A 19,570-nucleotide genomic window follows, 5' to 3' on the forward strand; every position below is an offset into this window, starting at 1 on the left:
AAAATAAAATTTATGAAGGACTATGGATCCATACCAATTTTTATCTTTTATGAGGTTTCGATACAACCTAACATTTTAAGAACTCTTCAAAACCTATGATTATCTCTGACAAATATATGATAAAGATAAGTGTTATTTATTTATCATCCACAACTTGATATAATCGTTTGAGTTTTTATTTTTTTAGTAAATTCGTTTAAATGTTTTTGTATCAAATAAAATATTGCACAAAACATTTAAAATTAGAATCTTGTTATATTTACGTAATATATACATAACCTGAAATGTATCTTTTCGATGTAGGCTACTGTTTAAACCGCCGAAATTTCCATATTAATCATTTACTTACAAAAACTTTTAAATCATATTTTAGTGTTCGCTTATCATTTATCGATTTGATGAATTTCAATAAAAAGCAGCTATTATATGTAAATGAATTTGCTCGTACATAAGTAATATTAAATTAAATTTGCGATTTTCGTTTGATATATGTCATTAACTGCATTAATAGAGTTAAGAAAAAATATGACCTACGTTTTTTATATTCTAAATTTTGAAGACGTTTTATTTAAATTAGCGCCAAACAATTCCAGTCGCAGTGATTTTTATCTATATTCTTTGCAATCTTTTCTGACATCGAGTAAGCGAACGCCAAGAAAAAACAGTGGTAACTCGCGCAACGTTAACGCAACGTTCTCAAACGTTCTATGGGATGAATGTCGGGTAGTGGGGTGTACCACTACTGCTCTGTGGCAGTGGGTCAGTGGTTCCGCAGGGCGCGAACGTGGTCGCTCTGGCGCAACGTCCTTACGTAAGACAGAGTACGAGTGAAAGTTGCCGCGACCTACCGGCTGTCACACGAATCCCGTGCATTATAAACATTCTTCCATCGAATTGTACACAACGTTACCCATTGACAAATAATTCATGCACCTGTTTATAATTATTTCGTTGCCCTCATATGGCAGGCAAATTGTTTAATGCCAATAATAGGCCGTAAGTCATGAAAAATTTAATTGATTGCTATCATGATTTTTTTAATTGCTAATATCGACAATTAATTACCTTTTTTGATTTTTATTTTTAGTTAAGTGTTTTATCCTTGTTAGGACGTGTGAATCCCTATTGAATATAAATATTTTTCATAAAACCATTCAACAGTCTCTGTGAGACACACGAGATGAAAATCTGAAAAATAATCAAACCGCCTCTGATTTAGGAATTGATTATCTTAATAAGTTAAATATTACTCGGTTTTTATGTTGCTTACAGTTTCTATTAATCATTTATTAGGTCAGTTAAATCGAATTAATTTTTATTCAAATTGATATTAATATTCAAGTTGGCTACGTACAGCAATTATAAAATGCCGAATTCAGTTGAAAAACATAATCGTTTCCCGAAATATTTTATTTTGATTAATACAAACTTTATATTCTTTTATTATTAAATAACCGATCTCCGTATTACATAACCCACGTCGTATAGCGAGTAACACTTAAATATTTTTCAAGTGTAAGTGAGAGTTAGCATCGCAGAGACCGGGTCAAGGTCTAACGTATAATAGACAGTTGTGTAAGATCAGCTTTGTTCCATCTTCCCGCTCTTTCTACCGCTGATGTCGTCTCAAGAATGTGATATGTGATAATGTGACGAGGTATAGTTTTGTTTGTTTCGAATATAAAATAAATACATTTCTTTTGTAGAAATACGAACGAATTTTTTTTTGTATTTTCTTCGTGCTTTTGGTTCGGTAAATATGAGTGAGCAAATATCGTTACGATCCACAATTATTATAGCTTGTTTTCGTACGAAATATAAACTTTAATAATGTCACCATGGTTATAGGTGTACAAGCTTTAAATGGGTGAATGTATAGCTTATTTGCTTAATGCATGGTAAACCCTACTCAGAGGTTTCAAAAATAATAAATTATGTAATAATAATATATTAAATATGAGAATTATTTTTTGTTTATTATCTGTCCTTACAGACTTTCTACAGCCCGAAGTTTTTGACGTGCTGCATTGCAATTAAAAAAATAATAATAATGTATCACATTTCATAGTGACTGTATACAAGGTGGTAAGAAATAAGTGTAAAAGATTTAATGCATTTACACATATAACCAATAGACCCGTGTATTCTGTTTCAAGATGTAATACGCACTATCAATGATAAGTAATAAATAAAAATAAAAAGCTAAATGCTTACATTGTGTTAAAGGTATATTACAGTAGTTATTTTTATTGGAAGTTTTGAAGAGAAAAGAAGTAAATCAAGGTAATTGTTTTAATTCGTCAAGCATAAATCGAGTTCAATTGAAATCGTTCCCGTTTTTAATCGCCGTCATGCACTTGATATACTTTGTCAAATATCCACATGAATAGTAAGACTTAATGAAATATGAAAAGTACCATTAGCAGAAAGTTCCAAAATAGTATTAAACAAATGTATTCTCTCTATGTCGACGTAATTTATCAGCGTTTGAAAACGTGCGTGCACGCGCAAGCCACACAGTTTCGATTAAATGCATTTAACGTTTATTGTCAATTTGTCAGATAGTCTTTATATAACTACAGTTTAAAGCATAAAGTGCTTTAACACTTGTACAAACAATTTGCACTAACAACCTAATGTTACTCAAAGATAGATGGTTTTGTATGACATTCATGGAACGTGACAATAGAACGAAAGCATACCAACGTGAGTTTAGAAGCGAAACGTGCTGTCACCACTTCCGATGCGATTGTTAATTGACATGATGGACGAATACGTACGAAATGGCGGTCTTTGTGTTTCGGAACACAATACTGATTCAATTATTACTAGTCAATATTATATTGCAATGTTTCTATATGTAATGTGTTAAAAAAGATAAAAACTATTAAAAAACCGGTGGCAGAAAAAAATAAAATTATGAATGGTTTCTGTATCCTCTGATATAGTTCTGTATATTCTGAATAAAGTCAATAACAACACAGAACTATATTTTAATACAAATCAGTTAAAACGGCGATGTTACAAACCAAAAAATTCTAATCGTGGTTGCAGATTTGATTCAGGTAATAGTTCAGGATAATATTCATCAATAAGCGTTGTGAATTGCAATTTACAATATTATATATAAGGTCTTTAAAGATAGTAAACTGCACCCCCATAACACTTTACTTTGATAACGTGATTAAATGTCCCTCAAATAACAAGTGTTATAACGTATAGTTCGATTGCGTTCAGAACGGCGTTTTATCTTTATGTTCGATTTAAACCCAAAACAATAAAAGTTAAATGGGAATCATTTCTATATAACGCGTTATACGGGGCAGATGAGCTCGTTATACAAGAATGTTTGGATAACCAGCATCGTATAAGAAAGAGTTGTTATAAAGCAGAACAATAATCTAATTTCTAATAACTGTTTATTTTAGGCCAATTAATGTTTCGGTAGTATGGTACAACAGTGTAATTTATGTTATGTAAACAAATAATTTTTATTTAGTCGTCCTCGAGTTGCAGAAAGAAAACCAACTTAAAGCAAAAGCAATTCAGATAAATTTTCTGCAACATCCTTGTGATCGTGGTGATTCACCGTGCTTAATTATACTTCGAAACATTTTTAATACAAAAATCTTTCTCGTTTTTCGTCCCCTTCACTAAAGCATGTGCTCTATGATGTAATAGCTGGAATTCACTTAATCATTCATTCTGTATGCTAAATCTGCAACCGTATTTTTTAAGGACAGTGCTGCAACCCGCTTACTTCCGCCATCTATCCGCGCTACAAACAAAGTTACGTACGTGCGTTAAAGATGTTTGTTGAGTAAACATTCCATCGATGTACTCCGTTAATAAACACGTCGATTGCTCTAGGACATTTCCATTTTCCGCGACTACATTACTTTTTTTCTCAAATGTTCAACGTGTGCGCGGATACGTTTGCTTTCCATTTGATATTGTCATCTCTGATCTAGATGCGTTCGTTGCTTTAATGCAAATCTACTTATATAATATTTATTACAGTAGATTTATTTACGACGTGTTCTAGATCTTCTTATTTATATAACAAAGTACATTTCACGATATGAAAAAAATGTAAAAAATTCTATTCGTCATCCACTATGTAGAAATACTAGTTTTTTTTTTTTAAATAACGGCCCAAAAATCGAGGTTATCCCTTAAATGTATCTGATTAAGTTCTTGGAACAGACCTATGTTTTTCTTTATATTTATTACCACATTGATCTGTCAATATTATCCGACCCTGCTTAAAACACGATTATTTAAATAACCTCAAGGATATTATATAAGGTCGCTTTTATTTGTTTAGTTGTAATACGTCCGAAAATTTTAGAATAGTTTATCTGTTGAACAAAAAAAATTATACATCTCTGGAGATCATTATTGGTGATAAATATAATTATTATACAAGTTCTTATTAATAATTTGCGTTTAAATAGCTAGCATGTATATATGGAGACATAGGCATCACTGAAAGATTTCCAATAAGCTCAGTGTGAAGCGACCTACATCTATGATCTTAACAAGATTGTAACCTTGAGGGCGGAAGTATTACGCTGCGCTTGACGGTCCGAGGTCCCTACTCCAGAAATTTAAGGCCCCTTGTTGTTAATCCGTTGACTGACCATCTTGTTAATCTGTTGTATTTATTATATCACTGATAAAAAAGGCCATCTGTACGCGCTATATGAATTGACTACTATTATTTTAAAAGTTTGAAATTTAACATTTAGGCACGTTGAATACACTGAATTAAACCAAACCCGTGATGACTAGAAATAGCCGCACACTGCCGACTTCCACGCACCACGCCTTACCGATGTTAGTCAAATGGCCTAATTGTACGAACAATTCGCTCGAGTCCAGCAATCGGCTTACTTAATTGGTATTAAGTTTGTATTTTTATTTGTTACAGAATTTTCGTGTTGGAAAACCCTTCCCACCATGGCGAGTATTTACCATTGGTACAGAGATTTAATGGACAACAAGAGCGGTAAGTAATTTTTTTTTATCAGTATCGTCGTGAATGCCTTAAATGTTTTAAATATTTTAGCCTATGTAGCCATGTTATTTTAAGTATAATTCATTTGTTTAAATAAATTTGTACAAGTAAAATATATTTTATAACGTCTCTGTTCGGATGTTTTATCTTAAAAATAAAAAAGTAGGTATAAAAAAAATTCTACTGTTACTAACACGCGACTGCATGACTAGTTAACATTAAGATTTAAGTATAGAGTATTATTTGAAATAAAAAGTTAAGTCTGTTAACTAATGAATGAGGTCTTTTCAATAAGTATAGTGATTTTTTTTTGTTTTAGTGTATTATTTATAATATGTGTATTTATGTTTTGTATCTTTAATTTACCTATTTTTTCATGAACATCTATTTTGTCCCCTTCAAAGTAATACGCATAAGATATTATACATTTGCCAACGTATATTTCATTTTTTAACACGTTTAAAATAAATAATGATCTTGTTCAACGTTTCTCTCGATCATTTATCTCGTCAATCGTAGCACAGCGTCGTTCTTTCCTTTCCTAGTCTGTTTCGGGAACAACAATAAGTCACACAACTCTGATGGATATACACAGAACCGAGGAATACAGAGACTGCGACTTAAATAGAGTAATGTTTCGGCCAAAAATTCGCTCATAGGTAACGTTGTTTAAAAAGGGCTGTCCCAATTTTTTTTTTAATTTTTCTTTAAATCCAGGCGTTTCTGGACAATTGTTTCGTATAAATTGCGCATAACATTATGAAGATATCTTTGTCACAAAATTCGTGAAGAGCACCTCACCTCTACAATGCAAATAAACTATAAAAGCAATAACTCCACATCCTATCGAACAAGGCGCGCAATTTTCGGTTTTGGTTCATGTGGAAGCTTCCAATTGCAATTATTAAAATTTGGTGTCCACGTCATATCTATAGACAAATGTTTCATCATCAGGTTTTACCATCTGGAACAAATTTGGGTTCTCGATTGTAGAGTCCAACAACTCCTTAACTATGTTAATGTTGTCGAAATTGAGCAATTTTAGTACAAATTTAGCGACGACCCGTCTTACGCCTAAAAATTTGGTAAAAATAGAATGTTGTCAGCGAATCCTTATGTTCAGGTCCTTGGCAACTTCACTAACAGTCATCCAACATTTGACGAATGCAACTACTGTTTTGATTTGTTGTTGATATACTCAGGCCTCCAGCACACTTACAAAACATTTTGCACCACCGTGAACGTTACTTTTATTTAAGGTGGCATCACCATATGCCACAGTTAACATACGCAATGCGTCCGACGCACTTTCTTTTGTTTTTACATCAAAAAACATTAACTGAACGTTTAGGGACATGAGGGCCAATATAACGCCATAATAAAATCGAATACGTAACCCGCGGAATTTCAAAATTCGCAATATTTTTAACCAGACTGTATATTAAAACATGCCACATGCGTTAAGTCAATAATAACGTAATCGAAACGTTTTAAAGGTATTACATAATAATTTTGTTATAAATAAATTAATTTCGCAATCTTCTAAATTAAAACTAGATAGCAAAATTTTAAGTGGATCGAGTCGAATTAACTTTCGAGTGAGCGCTTCGCCGCTCAGACGGCGTCATCGAAGGCGTTTGCTCAACACAATTACGTAAAGCGGCACTGATCTAAACTCTGCTGATGTAGCATCACTACCGTAACGCCTGCGATATACCACTCGACGCAGCACTCTGTAGCCACAACAGAATTTTTATTGTTTTATTTACTGTTACCCTACTATTTACTGTTTCTCCATATATTATTTTTATTTCTTATGTTACATGTGTACAGGTTGTGACACTCGATTGAAATCTCTCAATACCTGTCCTCCATTTCACCCCAACGTATATTTAGCGATTTTCAGTTGAATTTTCAGATTTAAAAAGTCTGATTTCTTAAGAAAATGATACAATGTAACTGTTAAGCCTACGCTCGTGATTTTTTGCCTCAAACTAATTGAATACTAAGCCTTGTATCATGTAACTGAAATTAATCATTGGTGAATAAAATTAAAAATAACATTTAAATGGTTATTTTTATTTAACAAAATAAATATTAATATTGATTTTGATAGATTGACCAAACAAAAGAACCGGATATTTTCAAAGACATCACAAATTATCTTATGTCAACCAAACCATTCAAAATAGCTGAACATACATGGGAGTGAAATGAATTTTGTTTTGATCTATCGGTCCTGTTACATACCTGTATACACATTGTTATATACACTATATACTGTATATACTAAATTAAACGAATTTAGAGCGATAACTCTGTTTATTACATTTAATATCTTAATAATATAAAACTATTATTTACAAAATTAAGGCTTAAATTTTGTACACTACAAGACTTCAATTATAATGTTTTCATTGTAATCGTACATGATATTTTTGTCGGCTTTTTTTTAAAGTTTTGATTGACATCAAAAGCTAGTGACATGTTTTTTACTCTACGGTTTGCGCACTATTGTTATTTTGGCTAAAAACCTCCCTCGTGCCGTAACGAAAATATAAAATAAAAGGATCTGGTAGCCCCAGTTCTACACTATTTGTCCATTCAAATTTAATTGACAAATAATCTCTTAATATGTCAAAGAAGAAGATTTCTACTATAAACAGTTAACACTGTGTGATATGTAAATGAAAAGTCAATTTTGGAAAATTTTTCGAAAACTAATTATACTTATCGAAAGTGAATTAAGAACTATATAGTTCATTTATAATAATATCATCATAATTAGCTAGTGAAGAAATCTCTTCACCGCCAAATTGGTCTTTCGGAAAAACCAATATGTGCTTGATGTTGCGGGAGATAGCATCAAATGATTTATTTACAGTCCGAACATCATCATCATATTTGACAAATTCGGTGTTGGGCATTGGCCCCTACTGAGCCACGCCATTCGGCTTAGTTTAAGTAAACCACTCTCACGGATACATTTGATAAAACTACGAAATACTATTATATTTCGACAGAGATATATAATTTGCGAAATAATTTGAATAGAACTTCTAACGTTTCTTGTTTTTGTTATACTACATATTTTACCAGTTTTAATTATTTTTAATATTGATGTTTTTGACGTCGCATGGCAAGTTTATACGGAAATGTCAGTTCTCAGTGTTGTTCAAATGTCTAGTCCAACTCAATGATTTTCAGCATTATTGATGTTTTTTTTTTTTGTTTATCGTTTATTATGAGTGAGTATTCATTCATTGATGCCGCCGCAAGACGCACACGCCTCCTCCAAAGATTACTATAATGTCCGGTCTTGCGCTGCCCGCATCCAGTGTCTCCCGCGACCTTGATTATGTTGTCAGTCCATCTAGTAGCGAAGCCTACCTACGCCGCGTTTGCCGGCTCGTGGCCGCCACTCAAGAACCTTTTAGCCCTAAAGACCGTCGGCAACCCGAGCGATGTCAATGAAATACTGTATAATGTATACTGGAGTGCATAGTCGATTTAAAATAAAACACAAGAATTAGACATTAGCGACGAACTAAAAATTATTTGTAAAGCAATATTGCAGGAAGCTGCAATTCGCCGATTTCGGAGGTAATAACCCTTATTATATTCAACAAGTAAAAATTATCACCAAAACTATTTAATTTCGTCTGAAGGTCAAAGTCACTTTACCCCCAGCGAGTCATCGTGAAACACAGTCCATCTTGCTCTTTCCCACAAAACTTGAATGTTGTCGCTTGAGCAAAGGAATTGTTTCGTAACGAGTCAAGATTCTGGAAGAGAATATCGTGGAAAAAGAAGACAGGCAATTTATTCGAATATCGACCCCGATGTGAGGATCAGATGATTTTAACAAAATCAGGCAACACTAAACTCTAATAAGACATTAATAATAATAAAATATTATTTACAATTTAGTTTATGCAGACGCTAGAAACAGGCTGGCTTCCGCCCTGTCCTAAAAATTAATTTACTTAACTTCTGAATTTTTTTTTGTTTTTAGTAGTCGGAAACAAATTTCGAAGTTTATTTTTTATAAATATCTCTGATGATATTAATTTGATACTTTTTGATCTTCCTCGAAATAAGACCAAGAGTTTATATGCTAATATTCAGTAAAGAAAAGGAAGTTGGTTTCAGCGATCGATTTAGCATGTAAATAAGAAATCTAAATTAAATATTAGCAAATGAACGAGTTCACCGTACTCATTAAATTTAGGTATAAATCAAAGTCACATGACTCGGAAAAACTTTTATCTAGCACTGGTATGTGAGAACGTTCGCTACAATTTAAAATACGACATAACCATGTGTTATGTGCCCCTAACATTGTACATAGTGGTTGGTTATTGGTGTAAAGGCTTTAAAAAGGGTGAATATCTCATCTCTCAATCAGGATAATGTGATCTCTCTGAAATATTTCTTACTATGTTATTCATTACATGTTATTTCCGCAACCATTGATTTTTGTAAGGCAGTACCATTCATTAATTGCCAGCCAATAAAGTACACATTAACTCCTTTAAATCTTTTACACCTAAAATAATCTTCATGTAGATAATATTTAAAACAAGTATTTTTAAAACTGATGCTAAATCAAAAATTTTAACATGTAAGTTAAAAGACTAAAAACAGACAGCGTTAGGTAACTTGATTGTAGTGTTGTTTGATTGTATTAAATATTAGACGTTAGTAAAACTCGTATGAATCTTCCAGAATTTTTTTACTATTTGAAACGTAGGTTAGTTAACTCTTTGTATCAAAAAACAAAATAAACGAGTGTATCTTAAAACACTTCTTTCATAACTCTTATACATTACACAGATGAAGTGAGCAGATGTTTTGTTTTATAGCATGTATCTTATGTTTTACTACATATCCTTGTTGGTCTTGTACAAATTCAAGACTATGAAGTATATTTCTTGAGTAAAGCATTGGTTAACGTAGCGTAAGGTATAAGGAAAATAGTGACATAGTATGCTCCGTACAAATAACTATTACAGTCACTTCTATTAGAGTTACAAGCTAAACATCGGCTGTTAATAAAAAAACGGTGAACAATATAAGCTTAGTATGAATTATTGTTTTGTTATAATTAAAATGACAGCCTTAATCCAATAAATACCGAAATTTGTCAGCAATTCAAAAATAAATTTTACGAGTAAAAATATATAAAATTTGTTATATTATTTGTCGACCGTATATATACATTCTAAAAATGGAGATTTATTTGGAACAAGGAAATAAAAAAGAAAAACCACATCAAAGAACCGATCGAAGTCACGTTCTTTACACGAGTGAAGTTGCCTTTTAACAAGGTGAGCTTGCATGGATTCGTTTAGTCGGCACTTTCTGTTGACTATATAGGCTACTCGGACCCTTCAAGAGCAAAGAGAGTTACTTTCCTATACAATAGCCTCTTTTGTTCTTTATTCGTGGTATATTTTAATTTTCAAAAGTATATTTTAATTTTTCAATTCTCATTTCTTATATTGAGCGAGAGCTCTCCTGTCTTATATTTCTCGCTAATCTTTTCAATTATGATATTTTACTATGTGTAAACAGACTATTACACTTTAGTTTTTTGGAAGGAAAATCTTTCCAACTACCGCCTTAAGCAAGGCAAAGTCGTTTTGATGAAAATTAACTTTTATTTAATAACGTTCCAACCATGTGATGAAGCGATCTAAGGTTTGTCTGAAATCCAGTGAACACTCCGAGGCTCTTAAGGAAGCCCTGCCTGCGTAAACTTATTTAGGCAAAGCGCCTTTAAATCGACATCACCTCAAACCCAACGAACTTGTAAATATTAACCGTGAAAACTCAACCGGATAAATACTGATATGAGAAAAAGTAAATGAACCTTAAATCGCTACGTCCTCGTACTTTTTACGGAAATATTGAATTGCGTTATTGATATAGCGTACTTGTGCAATTAAAATAACATTTTACATGATAATTTTATTAAAACATTATACTGTGTATTCCTAAATCTTTTCTTCTCAAAAGCCTAAAAAATAATCAACTTTTAGAGTAGGTAGAACTTTTAAGAACTCTTATAAGAAAAAAATAAAGCTTTTCAAATTCTGTGATAATTTTGTTATTTAATTTTGTTTTAGATCCACGGGTGAATGACTGGCCCATGATGTCTTCTCCTTGGCCAACGCTAGCAGCTTGCTTGTGCTACGCATTTTGTGCCAAAAAATTAGGTCCAGCATTCATGGCCAACCGGAAACCGTTCGAACTAAGAAACATTCTTATAGTTTACAATCTTACGCAGACCATATTCAGCGCGTGGATTTTCTACGAGGTAAACAGAGATTCGTACGCGGGTTATGCAAATTTGATTTTTTTTTTCAATATTTGCCACGCAACTATTACCTATTACTACCTATTACCATTATTATTACATCACACACCTGCCACATTATTCCTTCAGTCATTTAATTATTTTTATTTATATAAATAAATGTAAAAAATTATCAACCAGTACACAGCAGTAACAATGTGAAATATTTTGGATTATTTTTCACATCCTGCTGAGGATGCTTTCAATAATTAAAGAAATATCTACGACTGTATAGGTACGTCGTGTTGTTAGCATTAAACAAGATTGCTCTTATATAATAATGTTACGTGTAATGGAAGTTGATGTTTTACACGTATGACAACGAGATTACCTGGTTAGAACATTAGTTCGATTTTTTAAAACAAACAACTATTCCAATTTTTGATATAACTTTCGGGTGATCAAATTTTGCAAACTATTGTACGCATTATTAATGAATTTGACCTACTTGCATCACATATGAATTTTAATCTATTCCTCGCCGCTTTTCCGTGCGAGCTTGTTACGTATTGTATGAGTGGAATTAATAATTCCTCTTTGATCCCATTATGTAAGAGCTGTTATAAACAAAAGGTGCATTTTTTATTATTTCATATAAAGGGAACACGGTAATTTTTTTTCATATCTTTCATTTTAAAAGTTTATTCAAAACTAACAATTACTCAAATGAAATTATAGAAATAATTGCATTCTGAATAGACAATACATTAAATTGTTTGGACAGCAACAGCAATAAATTTAAAACTGGCTATTCACTCAAATTCGCAGTATCTGATGAGCGGTTGGCTGGGTCACTACGACTTCAGGTGTCAACTCGTTGATTATTCACGGAATCCCCGAGCGATGAGGGTAAGTTATGACATTAAATATACAAAGTCATCTATAAGTATTTTCCCTATCTTATACTCTAAGAGTAAACTTGTAAAATTTATTTATGAATGTTAATTAATTTTAATAAAATTTAAACATAAATAAAAACAATCTTGCCACGTTAGTCGCACTTGATTAACTAACATTTATTACTGAGTCTCCAACAGCCCTGGCTAATTCTCGCTAGATTTATTTAACATGTCTTAACTATATAAACATAAAAACAGCAATATACACAAGAACATGTATATCATACATATAATTTAAAACTAAGTTTTGTTGCTCCTGGATAGGAACAATATTCTTAACATGTACCCTGGACCCAGGAACTTCAAACAGAACAAAAATGTTGATATTTTAAATGCTATATTAATAATTTTGCGAATAGACCGTGACATATATCAGAAAACCAGTTCTTTTTCCGTTAATTTCATTAATATTTATATATGTAATATTTATTCACGTCTTGTTCAGTCCATAACGATATCGCTTATGTGTATATAGCCAAGTATTTAATTTAAGTCGCTGCTTTTAATACGATGTTGTTGCCTAGTAGTCTAGGCAAGAAAAACGATATATATTAAATGAAAAGATTAATAAGAATATGCAATAAAAAGAGAAATTCAGAAATATCTACAAGGCCAGCACGGCCACGTCGGCAGCTTAAAAGGACATTACTTTATATTCAAGGTTTTAATTTAATGCCTTCCGTGTTTTGCTTTTAAATTTTAAGTGTTAAAGTAAAACTATAATTACGAAATATGTATGTAGGCTAAAGAAAGGCAATTTAGTGTGGGCAGTAAGACGCTTTTGATACAGAGATAACTTAGCTAGCTAACTTAGAGAACCATCATATTCTGAAGGCTGACAGAGCTCCTATTCGGATCTAACATTAAAACCCCGACGATAACTGAACTAAAAAGATATTTCATTATAATTCTATGATGTTCTATTCACATATATTTTATTAAACAATGTATTTCACTTATTATTAGTGTTTTTAATTATTATTTACAAATAGCGTCCACAAGTACAAAGGTTATTATTATAGTACGTCATTTCATCTAAATTGTTAAGTGAATTTTTAATGTTAAACAGTCTCTGAATAAGAAATATATTAAACAAGAAAATTTAAAAAGTTGTAAAATAATCCTATTACATTGTGAAGGATTTTTAAATGTAGCTTTAAGTTGTAGTATGCGACAATAAAGGAAGTCAATCAAATAAATGAATAAAAAATAAACAAAACATAAGTGATTTACTTTATTAAAACAAAATTAAAATAAATATTTTTTGCCGTTACTCGCCATTTAACTTATTATGAAGGTAACAAATTGACAAAAACAGAGATCGAATATTAAACATTATTTTGGTAAAAAAATTACGGAAGCGGCTTCAGCTTGAGCCTCTTTTAAAATATTAATTGTGTAATTAAATGTAGGTAAATTAGTTTATTAAAAAAAAACGGCGGCCCTAAAAAATAAGCCACTTTACTATCTGTTAATATCTGCGCCCGAGTTGTTATTTTCCGGTATCACTAGAATGTCTGTCTGAGTGATATTAATGAACTCGGATATTCAAAGATTATTTCGATACTTTCCATAAGCCAAAGCTCTTTACCCTTAATACCCCGATTTGTGCACATAAATAAATTAAATCTCTGTTTATTTAAACATATAAATATATATAGATGGCGAATACATGCTGGTGGTACTACTTCAGTAAGTTCACGGAATTCTTCGACACGCTGTTCTTTGTGTTAAGAAAGAAGAACGAGCACGTGTCCACTCTTCACGTCATACACCACGGCATCATGCCCATGTCTGTTTGGTTCGGGCTCAAGTTCGCACCCGGTAAGTCACTCATAACTTTTATGTGTGTGTGTGTGTATATATATATACATATAAATGTATAGTTTTTAAATATTTATAACATCACACTCGCATACCATGCGGCGCGAACAATACAGTACACCAAATATCTGTATTTTGTTTATTCATATGCACACCTTTGTAATACACAATAATTTAAATGTTCGTTAGAGGCAAGGTAAAGTTAATTTAAAAAACATAAACTAAAGTTTATATGTTTTCATAAATTTAAGGACTTATACTAACTTCATAAAAATAGTGTTGAGAAAATAATATTTTGTTATTATTTATTCATCTTTACTTGAATTATCTTAGGCATAATTACGTAAATTAATGTTATAGTTGCTACAAATCTTAAAGTTTCTTTAAGCTAGTAAATTTTTGTTTTGCTTTTGAGTTTCATTTTAATAAGGTTCGGATCGATCAGGTGATTTAGATGGCCACTTGGTGATTTTTATCTTATTTAAAAAATAGTCGTGTATAGTACTGAATATTGGAGATTATTAACTTGTTCGAAATAAATCCGGGAGTTATAAAGTAAAGCCCGCTAGGCAGAAAAATTGTAATTGTTTAATAATATTAGACAGAATAAAAGAGAGAGTAGGTCCTAAATAATAGTCAGAATTGTTTTTCATACAGTCTATGTTAATATTTACTTTTACATGTCAATAAGGTACAAAAAGTGTAAATCCTTAACAGTTTTAAGTAAATTCACAATTGTATATCAAACGTGAAATATGAATATTATTAATGAAATTAATGACATATAAATATTTAGCAAGCAAGTTTGTCAAGGAAACCATTGAATTTATTAAAATCTGATGTCTCTAGGAAATTAGTGTATTTTATTTGTAATACGTTCAATTTTTGTTTAAAATTTAAATGTCTCTGCCGATTTTGAACAACCATTGGCCTATCGGATTCCAAAAGTAAAAAATAATATTTCAAAGTGATCACTCGATTCAAAACAATAGCTAGCAAGTATAAAAACTTTTAGCTTTTCACTGACAAACAATTTATGCTTTTACCCCTATACCGAGTCATCCTGTAGATGGAATACATAAGACATGCAACACTACCACTTGCATTCATTAAAGTAATTCTTTAGGCAAATAGGTATCATCTTAAGTATATAAATGCAGTATTTTCCGTGTGCATTTCACAGAAAACAATATTTATAACACACCTCGAACTTATATTTGTATTGACACTTAGTATATTAATAATTACTGTGTACTTGACAATATCTATTAGCGACGGTAGTATTGCTTATTTTTTATGTAAACTATCAAACAAAAATGCGACCAATGGATAAATACTACTACTAAACATTATTTCATCATCATCATCATTATATAAGCCAACAGACGCACACTGCAACACGTGGTCCCTCCCTCAAAGTTTGCCACAATGACCAGGTCTTGAGCTGCCCACAACCAGCTACCTTAACTATGTCTAAGGAATTTTTATATACCCTTTATATTGTTGTTAATTTTTTTATCAATAATGTATTTATTGTATTCACATTATTTCATTTACCTTTACGTTTTATGTGAATCGTGAGCATTTTGTGTAATACCTTAATTGAATTAATGGTAATAAATGTTGCATTTTCACAAATAAATCTAGCAAAACTAAAATTATAAAGGTAGTTTTTATAATTATTTACGGAAACAATAACCCTTTATACAAGTAAATGTGAAAATAAGCATTGTTTATAGACAAGTTTTAATTAGCTCATTTTGTGAACCGGCTTAAGTCGATTCGAAAATTATATAAAAAACATAATACTGGTTTTATAAGTTCGCAATATCCACATTTGCAGTCACTCACAAATAATTCCTTTTTCATTGTGTCTAACCACAAATCGAATTTACCGACAAACACTGTATAATCAATGTATTTTAACACTTTAAATTTTACATCAAGCTATTTTTATTGAACAAACTGAGCTTAACTGTTTCTGTTTTATGCTAAAGTTTATCCAATATTGACTGACAGTCTGTATATTGACTGGTCCGCACATTGACTTTTTGCAATTACACTACTGTGTAAAATTCGATGCAAATATTGCTGTTTTGTCGTTAGTATCTCTGACGTGAGCGTAAGTGGTGAGAATGATATTAAACGGCACGCATCAATTTACAAATTGCTTGACGCAGGTGGGCATAGCACCTTCTTCGCGCTCCTGAACACGTTTGTTCACATCGTCATGTATTTCTACTACATGGTATCAGCCATGGGCCCCAAGTACCAAAAGTACATCTGGTGGAAGAAATACCTCACCGCCTTCCAAATGGTACGTAACTTAATAATTAAAGTGATAAATTTTCCACACATATTCAAAACATACAGATTTTAAAAAATGAACGTCACGATGAATTTGAATTACAAAGGTCATTTGGAATATAATTGTTAGCTTCTTATAACTTTTATCTACAATTAGAAACTGAGTTATAAAAAATTAAAAATAACAACATCAATGCAATTTTCGTTCTTGGAACGAACAAAAAATTAAAAAATTAGCGACAAAATTTAACGATTGCTTTTCATGGTAGAATTTTTTGTTAGACTATAGAAAAACAATATAAATTTAATATTTAATAAACACCTTTTCCTTTAGCAAATTCAAATGTATGGATTATGAAGGAGTGGAAAAGGTAAGATAAATTGTAATGTGAAACATTTATCTTATCCAGGTCCAATTTGTGCTGATCTTCAGTCACCAGCTGCAAGTGTTGTTCAGGCCGTCATGCCAATACCCTCGGCCGTTCGTCTACTGGATTGCGATGCACGGCTTCCTCTTTCTTTTCCTCTTCAGCGATTTCTACAAAGCACGTTATAATAAAGCGGAGAGAAAATCCAAAATTACCAATGGTCTTTGTATGGTAAGTTACAATTACATTACTTAAATTACCTGTTATTAGGTTAATTTGTCGGGAATTGTCTCGCGCGCTATTATCTTTTCGCTCTTAGAGTTCGAAAAAACTGGAAAGTCAGTAAAGCTGAATATTGTATCCGTGGCAGATTTCTGTACTACAAAAGGTGACAATGAATAAAACCAGCAATTCATTTTATTTCATAATATCTTTATAATTTCACGTTAGAAATTTCCAATCGTCCCGGTGGAAAGCGGCCTGTATGCAACGCGTTTGAACGACCTTAACAAGGCAATCAGCCCACCTTACGTGTAGTCTGTCGTCTCTTCTTCAAAATGTTAAGGCCCTAGCGGCCATTTGTCCTGTGCACTAAGTTCATTATAATATTAAGTAACATAAAACACTTCTTTGATCAATTTAATTTGAAAATTTAAATTAATTGAAATTCTTTATATAAAAAATATTCACTTGTTGCTTCTGCTGACGATTGTCTTTGTTTAAATTTAAGGTAGGTATTAATGATTGTTTGCTGTAACCCAAAATGTGGGAACAAGATCTGATATAATTTTTCCATGTTTTCATTGTGGCAGGTCGTAATGAACGAGAACAGTAGTTCATTGAACGGAAAGAACGGATACAAACAAGAGGCTGTTACCGAGGTGCCCAACTCGTACGCATCCTCAGCAGCAGACGCCTTTGTCCGCAGAAGACCAGTTTCATAGTGGCGCGGGTGAAAAATGTAAAATATAGCTTTAAATTGGGACAGTCTCGAAATTTCCATGAGACACACGTCGCTATGACATGTTCGCTTCTAGTGCAAATAAACTATTGGTGCATGTACTAAAGTATTGTTGTAATTCGCTGCATTTCGTTTTTAAAAAAGTAATCCACCATAGTCCTCAGCAATTACAAGCTTTTTGATCGTGTCTCGTCGAACCAAGGCAATAGTTAATAAGGTGAATAGTATACTTGTTTATCGCCTTTCATGTACAAACTTAAAGAAACATCCCTAAAGTACGCGGCAAAGTCGTTCTGGTCTCCAAAATGCACAAAATCTCTATAAATCTTCTATCATCGAATGCCTTATATTATTTAAGTACAAAGTTTTTTAGATGTTGTCTCGTACATGTAATATTTGGGTTTTGGTGGAAGGATCTGTGGTGAGTTATACTTTTAAGTCTGCATTTGTAGTTTTGTTTATAGACGGAACACAATTCTTTTTTTATGTAAATATACTTTTTAATATAACGCTTTAGTTTTTAAACATTAGTAGGTACGTTTGTTTACCACTTGTGTTGTGTAAATATTTTACGCAGGTCACGAATACAATTATTACTTACGTTACCATAGGTTCATACAGCTGTTCTATTATGATTATTTCATAAACGGTCCTCGAATAATGGCAATCAACTATACAATCCGCTCAACACATTAATATTCTTTGTAATTTATACTTTGTTACATATTATATTTAAAATAAATCTTTTGTAAGTCGTTCATGTTTTTTTATAACACGCACCTAAATTAAATATATCAAACATATGTTAGCACACATTGGATTAAAGATATAGTTTTATAATTAATATCAAACAATACACATATAGTATGCACGCACGCTGTTGTGTATATTGTTGGCGGTTTGATCATAAATGTTCTTGTTCTATTTATTGTTTACAATCTCAAAAATCAGAGTTATATTTGCTTTTTGGTGTATTGCTTTTTTAACACTGTTAATACTTGATAAATTTTAAAATTAAAGAATAAATAGAGTTACTCTCCTGGTTTAAACTAAATATTAAAAAATTGTTTGTGTGTAAACTTTCATCTAACAACTTTACATAATTGTGTTCTTGTTATATTTCGCTGGAAATACCAATGAATATACTTTGTTATTATTATTATTATTATTAATGTATTTTCGATAAATTAACACAAAAATTATTTAGTGTAAAATGTATAGACATATTATTGTAATAGACGAAGCCGTATGACATTGCTTCCTCAGATACGCGTGCTTCGAACACTATTAATATTTCCGAGTGCACGTTCTCGATACAAATAAAATTAAATCTTCACGATTCACCCCTTTTAATGATTTATTTACAAGCCATAAAATTACATGCTGTGCGATTTTAAAATGACATTAATAAAATCACTCTTGAAATAAACACTGTTACGACCACCATAATAATCTGCAAATTCAGTACACTAAGAAAATTAATAACTATCGTCTTAAAACTTATGATTCGCGACTAATTTTGTTAGGTCTTTAATATTAGTGGTAGAGAAATTAGTTTGTTTTACTATTACGAACGACGACCTTAAAAAGTCTACCTATAAAGAAATTAATATCTTTTTACTACGCTCGGAATTATGAATATTAATCTGTTTTTATTCAGAGGCTCGTGAATACACATTGGCGGTTTGATGAGTTCTACTGCAGATTATTAACCTAAAACAGTACACAGTATCGGTACGAGTTATTTGCAAAAACATAACTTGGGAACTCTGTCAAATGCTCCGTCCATTATTGAATTATATGTCAATAGGTGTTGCACAACCTGCAAAA

The 19,570-nt window shown here is 31.7% G+C and overlaps 1 protein-coding gene across 2 annotated transcripts in view; it reads left to right on the top strand.

The window, feature by feature from the left end:
• Positions 1 to 18,498, top strand: part of LOC137930819 (very long chain fatty acid elongase AAEL008004) — a 28,247-nt gene extending 9,749 nt beyond the window's left edge. For both annotated transcript variants that reach the window (XM_068774146.1, XM_068774145.1), the window contains exons 2-8: positions 4,934 to 5,011; positions 11,152 to 11,342; positions 12,150 to 12,230; positions 13,942 to 14,104; positions 16,285 to 16,421; positions 16,822 to 17,010; positions 17,592 to 18,498. In XM_068774146.1, the coding sequence (XP_068630247.1) occupies positions 4,963 to 5,011; positions 11,152 to 11,342; positions 12,150 to 12,230; positions 13,942 to 14,104; positions 16,285 to 16,421; positions 16,822 to 17,010; positions 17,592 to 17,723 (942 nt within the window). In that variant the 5' untranslated portion in view covers positions 4,934 to 4,962 and the 3' untranslated portion in view covers positions 17,724 to 18,498. The remainder of the gene's footprint in view (positions 1 to 4,933; positions 5,012 to 11,151; positions 11,343 to 12,149; positions 12,231 to 13,941; positions 14,105 to 16,284; positions 16,422 to 16,821; positions 17,011 to 17,591) is intronic.
• The last annotated feature ends 1,072 nt before the right edge of the window (positions 18,499 to 19,570 follow it).

Source organism: Battus philenor, unplaced genomic scaffold (genome assembly GCF_028537555.1).
Source record: "Battus philenor isolate CCGP_79_NKW_IND1 unplaced genomic scaffold, ilBatPhil1.0.hap1 SCAF_7, whole genome shotgun sequence".
Taxonomy (NCBI): Eukaryota; Metazoa; Arthropoda; class Insecta; order Lepidoptera; family Papilionidae; genus Battus; species Battus philenor.